This window comes from Equus caballus, chromosome 18, assembly GCF_041296265.1.
Source record: "Equus caballus isolate H_3958 breed thoroughbred chromosome 18, TB-T2T, whole genome shotgun sequence".
Classification (NCBI taxonomy): Eukaryota; Metazoa; Chordata; class Mammalia; order Perissodactyla; family Equidae; genus Equus; species Equus caballus.
The window spans coordinates 32,175,669-32,188,215 of record NC_091701.1 but is presented as its reverse complement, the minus strand read 5'-3'; the positions used below and the strand labels follow the sequence as shown (position 1 = coordinate 32,188,215).

Genomic DNA, 12,547 nt, shown 5'->3' with positions numbered 1-12,547 from the left:
TCTAAAGCTCAACTAGACTGTACTGTACCTAAGCCTTTTTCTAAAATTATTGACCTGAAACAAAACCAGAATGTCAGAGTAGCCTTTGAACTGAACCTGAACCAAATCAATATTTCATTCAGTTCCAATTCCTGGTTTAAAACATCCATCAACAACCTTAGTGTGCAGACTGGATTTCATCCAATTACAGGATCTATATTCTCTACAGCTTGCTAAATCCCCAGGCCATAAAAGCAGTACTGTGTTCTAGTTCCTAAGAATTTTTTTTGCTTTAAAAAAAAAAATATATATATATATATATTCTAACTATAGAGTATACACTAAAACTAGAAAGTCCTCCTTCACCCCTACCTCCCAATTCTGTTCCTTCTCTAGAGAAATTCACCACTAACACTTTGGTAAATTCCTTTGCCTACTTGGATCATGCCTAAATCTCCAATTTTTCAGGTCTACCTTCTGAAATTTGTGAACAGGGCAATCCAGTGCAGGACAAATTTGATCTTCCAGCTTACACATGATGAAGGTGAAATTCCTAATTGCACCAGACCAGAAATTAGCCAGAATTTGGTCATATTATCCATAGGTCAACTCACCCCAAGTCCAGAGGTAAGATATAAAAACATCTGGAAGAGACATATTCTCTGTGTTCTTTTGTTCCAAATGGCCAAAGAGGAAGTGATATCATGAGGCTTGGGTGAGGTCAGGAGCTACTCGGTGCATGCTTTGATTCATCTGGGCAGGCAGGAGCCAGCAATGGACCCCCATAACCCAATGGTGAGTGACCTGCTCTGAGCAGAAGTCACAGGCTTGACTGCTCCTAAAGCATCACCAAGTACTAGGGTTGTCACAGATTAGAGAAGTTCAACAAGCCAGCCAATACTGCCACGAGGCACCTTGAAAGCGACCAACAGACACTGTGTAAACATCTCCAGTACTATGGGGGGACACTATGCTACACTGCACCTTTTAACAGGTATAATTAATCACAGTCCCTCCTCCTGCTTAACCTATTGGTTTCCCTTTTGTAAGAGAGGAAATAACCATACCCCTTTAATATAGCTTTGCTCTAAAGATTAATTAAAATAGTACAGTAGTCCCCTCATTTCCGAGGGGTATATGTTCCAAGACCCCCACGGGGGTGTCTGAAACCATGGATAGCACCAAACCCTATATATACTATGTTTTTTCCCCATACATACACATCTATGATAAAGTTTAATTTATAAATTAGGCACAGTAAGAGATTAACAATAATACCTAATAACAAAATAGAACAATTATAACAATATGCTGTAATAAAAATTACCAGAGATTTTAGCAACATCGGCACGTGACGTTTTTTCTTATTAAGTCAAGACCTTTCACCTTTTCACTTAAAGGAAGCACTTCTTGGCTTCTCTTTGGCATATTTGAATTGCCAGAATCACTGCTCTTGCGCTTTAGGGCCATTATTAAGTAAAATTAGGGTCACTTGAACACAAGCACTGTGATACTGCGACAGTCGATCTGATAACCAAGAGGGCTACTAACCAACTAACAGGCGGGTAGTGCACGCAGCATGGATACGCTGGACAAAGAGATGATTCATCTTCTGAGCAACATGGAACGAGCTGGAGAGGATGGAGTGAGATTTCATCATGCTACTCAGAATGGCATGCAATTTAAAACTTATGAATTGTTTATTTCTGAAATTTTCCATTTAACATTTTCGGGCTGCAGTTAACTGAGGGTAACTAAAACCACGGAAAGCAAAACTGTGGATAAGTGGTGACTGCTGTATATGTAAAAGCACAAAAGGTGTTACTGTTCAAACTCCATCTCTTATCCCCTCCTCTCCCTGACAAACTGCCAACTTTTTAGTCTCTGCAAATAAATTATTCTGAGATTAGTGTTTCTGGGGCCTTCACAACACCTTTGTGGCTGGAGCTCAGTTCTAAAAATAAAACACAATGTAGCTACGCAAGTCCCTTTCAGGTTTATTTTTATTATTATTAAAACAATATTTGAAACTTAGAGCAGACTTTCTGGTTTCGCTTGAACAATTCTCTCAATCAAAGCATCAACACATCCCCCACAAAGCTACATCTAAACAACGAGCTCTTCCCAGTTTATATTCTAAAGGTCAGACAGTCAGGATTATTTTTTGCAGCAGCCGTTCAGGCCGAGAAGAACAAAGCGGCAACACGCAGGAACAAAAGCAGCAGGCGTCTGCAGGAGAGCACAGCTCCTGCCCAGAGAGGAATCAGGAGCCAGTTTTCCCAAACACCTTTGCCTTTCAAAGGACCGAGAAAATGACTTCCAGAAGCGTCCCTGGTAACTACACTGTCCAGCTCACAAACACGTCTGGGGATTGTAAATTCCCAACACCATGCAAGACCTGACACTAGGCAATCTGTCTCCATGGCAATCTCACCACGTTAATCGAGAATATTCCCTGCACTGCAGTGGACCGAGCCTCTGGAGGAGCCCCCACCAGATGATTACGAAATAACTGATTGTAACAAGGCAGACAGCTGCAAACAAGCCCTAGAGAAATAATGTCCTAAAATCCGGTGGTGGGAGAAAAAGGACCACCAAACAAAGATTAGCATCTATTTTTGTTTTTATTCTCCTTCTTTGCATTAAAAGCAAATTTCTCTTAGTTTATCCCGTGAGGCTTATATCTACTGTCTATAGCGAAAGAGCTTGCAAAATTGTAAAGCATCTGATTTTCTAGAATGAAAGCTTCTCCTCTCACCCACTAGAAACCTTTCCCTTCTTTAAATAAGCATCCTGGCATTTCCTATTGTCAGATGTAATTACCTTTAAGGACTGAAAAGATTTGTGTGTACACAGGAGCATTCACTTGAAGCATACCTATAAGATTTACAGAGCATTTTAATTATAAAATAAAAACTCCCAGAGGGCATAAATAATGTTTCCATGAAAAGCAGAAATCTATCAATTGCAATAAACAAGAATGACAGACTAATCAAAAATTCTCATTAGGGCTATTAGTTAAAAATTCTATAACCGGCTTTTTTGGTTTTTTGGTTTTTTTCAAAAAGAAAATAGAAAACCATTAGACTGCCAGTAATTCATTAAAATTTCACACATGAAATAGCAACAAGCTAGTTATCCTTTTCATAAGTCGAGTCCCCAAAGCTTCTGGAGAACATAGAGAGGTAATTGCATTCTCTCTGCAACTCCAGGGCAGAGACTGGCTGGTCACTGACCGCTTCCGCCAGAAACCACAGCAGATCTGGCAAAGGAGGTGCTTTCTTTTAAATACCAATTAAACAGGTCCAGTGGCAGACCTAATGGTAGGTAATCTCTATCAAAGAAACTAAAAGGAAATCTTTAAGTTGCCAGATGGGTAAGAGCAGCTGGCTACAAGATGTGATTATATAAATGTGAAGTTTAGAAAAAAATCATTCCTTTATGGGATTATTTTGCACACAAATAGCATCTTTCACTCTAGTTCCTAAAAATATGGTAAGCAGCTTAAGACATTCTCTAATCCCTCCTAGAGTCATTTTCTGATAAACTGGTCACCCAGGACTCTGCATCCCCTTTACAGCTCTGACCTCTTGGACAGGCCACACCATTCTCCTAGCTGTCAGTCTTTCTGTTAGTGTTTGGTTGTGCTCTCAAAAGAAGGAAGAGGGCCTAAAAAATTAGACCGCTCAAATGAAATGCTAACTTCTGAGCTTCCACTGTAATGAATCCAAGAGGGGGGCCAGCATCTTCCACATATTTAACACTAAAAGAGCAAACTGTGTTCCAACTACGGAGGCCACACAGTTCCACAAAGCCCCTGATCGGATGGGGAGGCTACAGATTTAGCTAGTTAGGGAACCAAGCCTGCTGGCCGGGCAGGTTTTAATTTGGAGAACAAATCTGCTCTAGAGATTGCCGATTTTCCCATGCCTTCTCAGCCTGTGATGAAATAATTTCTTTGCATGATTTCAGCAGATGGAGTAAATGTACGTCCACTCTGTTATTTAATATTATATTTAATTAATCAAGAGATGCTACAGATATGCCATATTGTCAGGTCATTTCCCTGCAGTCCTGACATCTGGATTTTCAGGGCCTCCTCTTTCTGACTTAGACCCCTGTAAAAGGTTATCATTTTTTAAAAGGCAAAATTCAACAAAGTATCAGAGAAGAGGGCATGTGTAAAGACTGACCTGGCAGCAACAGGGAACTATGGACCCGAGCCTGCTCTGAGCATCATGTCCCAGAGCCTTCAGCCCTCTCTCCTCATCCTCCTGTCCAGAGTCTTCTTGATGGACTGGAGGGGAGGGGAGCAGGGCTGAACTGGGAGCTGTAACTCACTCTGAATCCAACTATCTAAATCCATCCCCATTTACAGGATTGTTTGAGTCCTTTCCATACATATGATCAACAAGCAACAGAGCTAGAAAGAAAAAACCCTATTTCTGACAACTGCCTACTCCAGCTCTCTGTCCTTAAGCAAGCAGGCTGAACACATTTCCATGAGGCTAAAGCTGCCAACAGAGCCTCCGGATGGAAGACAGACTGGCAATTGATGTCAGCCCACAAGATGTCACTGTAGATTGTAGTGGACATGTGTTGTCTTTCAGCCACTCAACATCCATTCTCATAATAGCACCTCAACTTCCTTGTGAGGAATTACCCCTCTCCAGTGCATGCAGTCTTGGTTAGACAACACATCAGAGTGCCCTGTCCTTCCCCAGCGAAGGCACATCTTCTCTCCTGGGCATCTGGATCTTAAACATATAATGCAAGGATGGGAAAAACAGTTGGAGGGAATTCACCCTAGGAGTGGCCCCTTATGAGCCCTGTCGATTTGTTTCTGTTGCCTGCATCTCTACAGCAGCCCCAGCTTCGCTGGTTGAGCCTGGTTCCTCGGCTGTTGTTTCGGTCTGTGAGTCACTCATAGCCTTCTAGTGCTTTCTCTTTTTGTTTAAGCCGGGCAGGTCGCCTGCAACCCAAGGACCCCTAACTGGCACAGTGGGGAATGCAACCAGGCAGATGGGTGGCTCTCCTCATTCTTTCTTTATAAAAACAAGGTGTGGCCTCCCCATAAGCCACCAGGCACATGCCCTGAGCCATCCTGCCTTAACGGCAATTCAGAAATTAATTAAGGCTTAAGGCTTGGTGTAGTATGTACATTACAAGTCACAGGCCAAATTCTGAGAATCAGTGTTCTATACCCAGAAGAGAAAACCACCAGGCTTGCATTCTAAAGTAGCCCACTAAGCTACAAGGGGTTGAAAATTGGTACAGGCGGAGGGGGTGGGGACCAGCCTTAGGCATGTAATAGACAGGATAGTATTTTACAACTTTGGAATGACTTTGGGCAGGGCACGCTCTCTCCTGTGGCTCAGTCCCGTCACTGCCAACTGTATCAGACATACCTCCCTTCACTATTTCCATTATCTGCCTGGACCCGATTGGCCGTTGAGACATCATATTATCTTATCTCTCCTACTCCTTTGTATTCCTACCTCATTCTGTATCACAGCAGTAGGAAAAAGCACAAGCATGCGCACAACACACACACACACACACACACACACACTTCTTCTCTGCTACGCTCCTCCTTTGCTCTCTCTCAGCTGGAGTACATCAGCCAAAGTTTTAAATTAGAAACAAACCATGCAAGAAAAAAAATCTCTTTCCCAGGGGAGAGTGCATACGATTCACAACACTCCTATAACTCATTCAGACCACAATGTGGAAATATCAGTACCCAGGAATCGTTAGGGTGAACTAAGTGGCTGCCTCCTACAAGCTTACAACCAATCTGTGTGTCAAATTTCAAAAGAAAGTTGTAAATATCCTGCCACTCAGATTTTAGTGGAAGGCACTGCCTTTTCTCCACTCCATCCTTCAAAATCCCAGCTCTCTAGTTGACACAAGCCAGCCACATCTTCACGACTACGAGGAATTAGGACTGATGCACAGGGACATCACTGAAGGGATTCCAGTCCCTCCTTTTTTGGGTGTGGTACTTTTCACATTCATCAAACTGACCTGAACACAAATCACTAGGGCTATGCACAGGCTGCACAAACGATGAAAAGAGAATGAACTTAGGAGTCAGTCCCGCTGCATTCGGATCCCAACTCTACCAGAGTCCAAATCACCTTGGGTGAGTCTTCTAACCTAGCGAAACTTCAAGGGCTGCTTGACAATTAACTGCTCAGCCTAGGAACATAACAAAAAGCCTGGGGTTTCTTGTTGCATGGGTTATGTGCACTTAATCCTTGAGACAGACCTTCACTCACAGCTGGTCAAAGGACTCCACCATGTCTCCACTGCCTGATGTCCTGCCTGAAAGTTATATCACTAGAGTTGCTTCCCTACACTTCCAGGAAAATCACCTTTCAAATGCAAATGTTAGCTTTAGAGGAAAAGAGAGCTCTGCCCATCGCCTTTCTCCCATCACAGTCACTCAGTGATTACATGGTAATCGAAGGTGCGAGTCTCTCAAGACTGTCTCCCTCTTCTCTTCTTCCCTACCCTCTCTCCATAGTCCATAGGGGACCTCACCCCTACCTATGCCTTCAATTACTTCCTAAAGATTAACGACTCTCAAATTTCTCTCTCTAGCTCAGGCAGTTTCTTTGAGCTCCAGACCCTCAGACCTAACTTATTTAACATTTTCACCTGGATGTTTCATGAGCACCTCAAACTCCCCTCCTCATCTCTCTTGTCTCCAATCTGGTTCTTCTCCAGTGTTTCCTGTCTCAGTGAATGGTTCTGCCCTCCATCCAACTCAGCAAGCCAGAAAACTTGATACTGTCTCTCCCCACAGCCAACTTCTGAGTCAACCCTGCTGATTTCACCTCCTAAATAACTCTCTGGTCTATCCATATCTCTCCCTTTCCAACTGACCTGTCTCAATTCAACTACCGTAATCTCATCCCTGGAAGACCACCCTAGTTCCTGGCCCACCTCTCCAGTCCATTCTCCAACACAACAAATGGATCTTCAAAAATGCAAATCCTATCCTATGATCTGCAGCTTAATATCCTTGAATGGCTTCTCACTGCTTCCCAGATAATGACTAAAATCTTGTACAAGGGTTGCATAGCCCTGCGCAGGATAGAGCTGCCTACCCCTCCAGCCCATCTCAGATCAGCGCCCCCGGCCTCAGCTCTCCACGTTAGCCTTCCTGTTCCCACCCCTCAGGGCCATTGTAAATGTGGTTCCCTCAAGGCCCCCACTTCCACCTTGTACCTACTTCTCCTGGCTAACTGTTCTGTGTCTCTCAGATCTTATTCCCTATGTCACATGTGGGAGGAAAGCTTCACTGACTTCTCAGTTAAGGTCAGGCCCTCTGTTGTAATAACTCTTTGCACCTTATATATCCCATTTTGGTATGCAGCATAGACTATCACATGTTTATTGACTGTGGCTGGAGTCTACCTCCCCCATCAGACCATAAGCTTGGTAAGAGCAGAGACCATGTCTGCTCACTCTTTATTCTCCAGCATTGCATTAAACACGTGTTTACTTAACATACATTTATAAAAGTCTATCATGTGCCAGAAACCATCCATTAGTTTGCCCAAATTATGTAACTAAAGGACTTATGTAGGATCTTACCCTTTAGGGCATGAAAAACAGTAAATTTCTGAGTAGATTTGCAAGGTGGATGAAGTGGGACAAACAGTTAAAACGATGCCAAGTGAAAAGGCCAAGATAAGGGAGAAGAGAGTGCCCAACATAGATTCTAGGCATGAGGGTAAGTTAGGCAAACAGGGCAGTGGGCAGACCCCAGAGGACACAGTTGACTGATGGAAAGAGAATCAGAGTGTTACTGCTTGGCAAGGGATAGGAAAGGATAGGGAAAAAAAGATCGGTTGCCCACTCCACAGTGTTTCTAAGACCAGTCCCCTATCTCTTCATCAAAAGGCTTTACTGAATATTCCAGTTGCCCAGCAGAGAACTGACCCAAGAGAATCCCAGAAATAGAACAAAATTTCACATGGCCGCTTCCCGCCTTGCCAAGCACCCCTCCAACTCTCCCACTTCTGCCGAATTGTAAGGAATCATCCTCCAGCCCCAGGTGCTGAATTATTCAATTATTCTAGCAGCTTTCAAAACACATGTGCAGCTAGAAAATCTCCCAAAAAGAAATGAATTGTGTTATTTAGGCTACTAGGTCATTTCTTGACCCTCTCTTGAATCTTGGTTTCCCACGTCACTGTCTTTCAATTGAACAGTAGCTCACGGACACCCCACCCTTCCCAGCAAAAAGCAGTGGGAAACATAGAATCACACGACAATGTGCTGCTCACTCTGCAGTTACAAACAGGCAGGTTTCACCCTGATCCTGCACCGCAGCCCCCAGGCTCCTACGCTTCGACAAGACTGAAGCCCCCGCGGCACCTGAAATACATCGTGAACACGGCAGCAAAGAATCTGAAGAACAACCTCCAACAGTCCACGATGACCCCACACTCACACCAACCTGCCTTATTTCAGTGAAGAAAAAAGGCTTCTACCTTCTAACCTCCGTCACAACGCAAAAATCACTGAAATAATCTGTCTGCACTTGGACCTGGAAAGCCCTCCTTCAGCGCCTCACCCACCACCCACCCACCCACTGCATGTCAGCTCTCTCAGATATTTTTTTTCAAGTAGAACAAACGAAAGAGAAATTTTGAGGAAAAAGAAAAACTAGTCACGAAACGAGCCTCTAAGACTCCATTTTAGCAGAGAGCTTCTTCAGGAGCCTTCTATTTCTGGCTCTGAAGAAACAGAGCATGGAGATGAGTTGGGCAAAAAATTACAAACATTCGCCAGAGGTGATCTTTAACCCCAAATCAATTGTAAAACTCACATAAGAGTGAATGACATTTTTCATTTAATCAAAAGCAGTCTGAGCCACAAAGTCTCAAGCACTGCCCCTCTAAACCTCAAATAAGACTACTAGAGAGAGAATTACAATAATGGGAAGAGGAGCAATCTCATTGGAAATAGATTAAGGCAAACTTGCAAATAGTTACTTGCCCACACTAAGAATGTATGTCAGCCAAGTGACTGTGTATGGGTGGGGATCCGTGTTAGAGAATGAGAAAATATCTTGTTCACACACGTTGTTGCAAGGCAGGACCAAGCTCTGCCATCAGCCCCTCTTTCCCAAGTGTCCCAGGATGCTGACAGTCATAGGAAAAAGAAAGTACACACTCATGCCTCATGCTTCTTCTCCGTTCTTCCTTACCATTTCTCCATCTATTTAGCTCCATCTCCAGATGCTGGATAACATTCTTCAAAGTCTTGTTTTTCTCTTTCTCTTTTTCATATTTCTTCTTCCATTCTTCCGCTGTCAGTTCCAGGTTCACAGAGACTGTATTCTTGATGGTCTTAGCCCTGGGGTTAAAAATATAAGGGAAAAATTCTGAGCACAGCTATTAGCATTAGCTAAATCATGAATATAATTAAGCCTCAAATTCTTTCACGTCAAAAGATTGGGAGCAGGAAGGATCCTAGGACCTTTACCTCCCACTCTCCTAGCTGTAATGATGGTACCACTATTCCTAAGGCTCCAAACTCGCTTTCCCTTTTCTCCTTTACCTCCTCCAGTCTCTAAATCCAACAGATTTTCATGTGAATTGTCTCTCAGGGTCACTTCTTTCTCTATTCCCTGTCACCACCTTAGTCTGTGTTCTCAGGTCTGAATTATTACCCCTTTTCAAACATTCAGCATCCTCCCTTAAGTATCTTGCATACCACTGCCAGATTCATCTTCCTAAGTAGAGTTTCCTTCCAATTCAATTAACATTTATGAAACACTAGGGATATACAAAGATAAATGAGACAAGGTCTCTCGCCTCTTAGAGCCTGCAGTTTCTTATATCAACGATATACAAACTAAAACAATATAATCAATTCTTTCTCTTACTCACATTTGGTACCTAGAATTATTCCTGATGTGTTGAACACATATCAACACAGGCCCCTCGAGATAGGTAGGTCACTTAACCAAGTAAGACAGGTCAGGTGAAACCAATGCTCCCTCCTGAGCACATGCCCCCATCACAGCCAACTGTCACCACGGAGGAGTGGAGGGCCACTGTTCTCAGGTGATCCCATTTACCAAGAAAAGTTAGAAATTGAGAAATGGAATCAGAAATTTTTATTTGTATCTCCCAATTTAAAACAATTTTTCAAAATAATTTGTGGGACAAACATGTCTAATGGCCACTGTTTTGCCACATCTAGTATAAGAGATAAGGTGACCTCCTAGGACATATGGCCTGGGGGGTGTGATGCCACAGTGGACAGTGATTGGTTACTGATGAGACAGTGACTCAAAGGAGCAACCAGTGAGAGCAAAGGCAGAGACAGCTCTAGCTGATCCTAAAATCAAAAGACATGATTCATCTGGTTACGCACAGAAACAAACGCATAAGCAGACGTGCCCAATTAAAAAGTAAACTGACCATGGCAGAATTCCACTTATTACTTACTTCTTAAGAAGATAAAAATTTCATTTAAAAGTATGTGATATTCTGTGTTATTTGCTATTGACGTTTTCCCTTTAAACTCCCACCAGTTCTTGTACTGTCATATTTGCCAGCACTATCTGGTGTGTGATTCAGGTTAATTACCGTTGTCATCAAATGACAGTTTGGACATGATTTCTATTTCAGTGAAAGAAATTCAGCAGTCCTCACCAGTGATAAAGATGTCATTCCAAAAATTAATTCCTAAAGCAGACAAGTAAGTAACCCAACTGTCAAAAGAGAGTTAAATGATTTCAATGTAAGACTCTACTTAAGAATTAGTTTTAATCTCCCTCATTCAGTGTAGCTTGAGGCTGCTGTCCCCAGAAGTGCTTCGACTCTAATTTTTCAAATAGCAGCAATTTTATTACTACTTGAAAGTCTATGTCGGTTTGACACTCTCACCTCACCTTCTAACACCCTCAGGCGGTGTCGTGGATGTTCCTCAGATACGAGCAGACACTGCAGCATCCATTATCAACTTAGTAAGGCAGAAAGCAAAAAATAACGTATGGCTAAAATGCTTGTGGACATTTAAAGGTACACTTTGAGGCTACCAATCTTACTTCTTAAGTCATAAAGAGTCTCTTGATGATTTCCAATGATAGTAGAAAGAGAAAGATAGAGCCCCTGTGCTATACTCAGGCAGGTTTAGCCAGAAGTACAATTTTGTGAGCAGACCCAGCAAGGTTATCACTGGTGGGACCGTCCTCAATCTCTAAGTTCTTTTAAGCTGTCCAGAAAATTCTTTTTGTTCTACTTCTGAAGTAATCAGGGTCCTGGCAAGAAACATATGGCCCACTCAAATTGCATAATTTGGGGAGACTTTTACAAAGGTATAGGAAGGGTGTTGGGAAATAACACGGGATAATGTACACCCCACATCAGTGATGAGGGGAGCCATTACCACCCTTAGGCTGAAGGGGGCCCAGGAGGAGAGAGCTATAGGAAGAAGGCTGCCCAATAGGAGCTATAATGGCCTTTAATCTAGGCACACAGTCAACCCAAAGTGACCCTTCAGGGAAGGAGCCAAAAAATTAATATTTTGACCTCACCCTTTTCTCTTCTTCTGATTGCCTGCCTGTATTCCAGTTGGTTGAACCTAATTGGCAACCAGAGGCAAGGGAGCCCAATGCAGTTGTTCAAACTGGTCACTGTCCCAGGGCACAGAGCAGACAGAGATGGTACAGAAATGATCCAGAGGAGCAGATGGAAGAGATGCAACCTAACTCCCATTTGGAACTCAGAACAATGGTGGAAAACCACGGCTCATGTCATTGCCCTAGACTTCATTCAGTCCCAAATGAGACAGAGCATCATGCCTTTCCATCCACCACATGTACAATATGAAGAAATTAGCCAACACTGATAGGGAAAGATGTTAATTCTCCCAAACTTATTCCATAGATTTAAAATAATCTCAAATAAAATCCCAAGAGGTTTGCATATTCGTATAGAAATTGACAAGCTGATTCTAAAATTTATAAGAGAAATGAAAAAGGCCAAGAATAGCAAAGCCAATTTTGAAGAACAAAGTTAGAGGATGAAATATCAACATTAATTATAAAGCCACAGGAATTCAAACTGTATTAAATAGTCCAGAAACTGAGGAATAGAAGCAGAATAGATTATGCAGAATCAGACACTCCCACAGTGATTTATGACAAAGATGTGCCTACAGGACAGTGGGAAAGGATCGTCCTTTCAATACATGGTACTTGGGGTGGGGGGGATCTTAATCTATTTCCCCAATACCACAGAAAAAATCTATTCCAGATGGATCATACACATAAATGTGAAAGGTAAAACAATAAAGCCTCTAGAAGAAAACAGAGGAGAATATCTTCAAGACCTTGGGGTAGGCAATGATTTCTTAAATAGGACACAAAGAAAAGATAAATTTGACTTTGTTAAAATTCAAAACCTCTCTTCATCAAAAGTCACCATCAAAAGAGTTAAAATGTAAGCCACAAAGTGGGAGAAGATATACGCAATATGTCTACCTGACAAAGGACTTACCTAGAATAATTTCTAAAAATCAGTAAGAAAAAGCATAC

The 12,547-nt window shown here is 42.5% G+C and overlaps 1 protein-coding gene across 2 annotated transcripts in view; it reads right to left on the bottom strand.

Annotated features, from left to right (window-relative positions):
- The window catches only part of KIF5C (kinesin family member 5C), a 146,780-nt gene that overhangs the window by 52,104 nt on the left and 82,129 nt on the right, over positions 1 to 12,547 (bottom strand). For both annotated transcript variants that reach the window (XM_023622853.2, XM_023622854.2), the window contains exon 11: positions 9,206 to 9,354. In XM_023622853.2, coding sequence (XP_023478621.1) covers positions 9,206 to 9,354 — 149 coding nt within the window. The remainder of the gene's footprint in view (positions 1 to 9,205; positions 9,355 to 12,547) is intronic.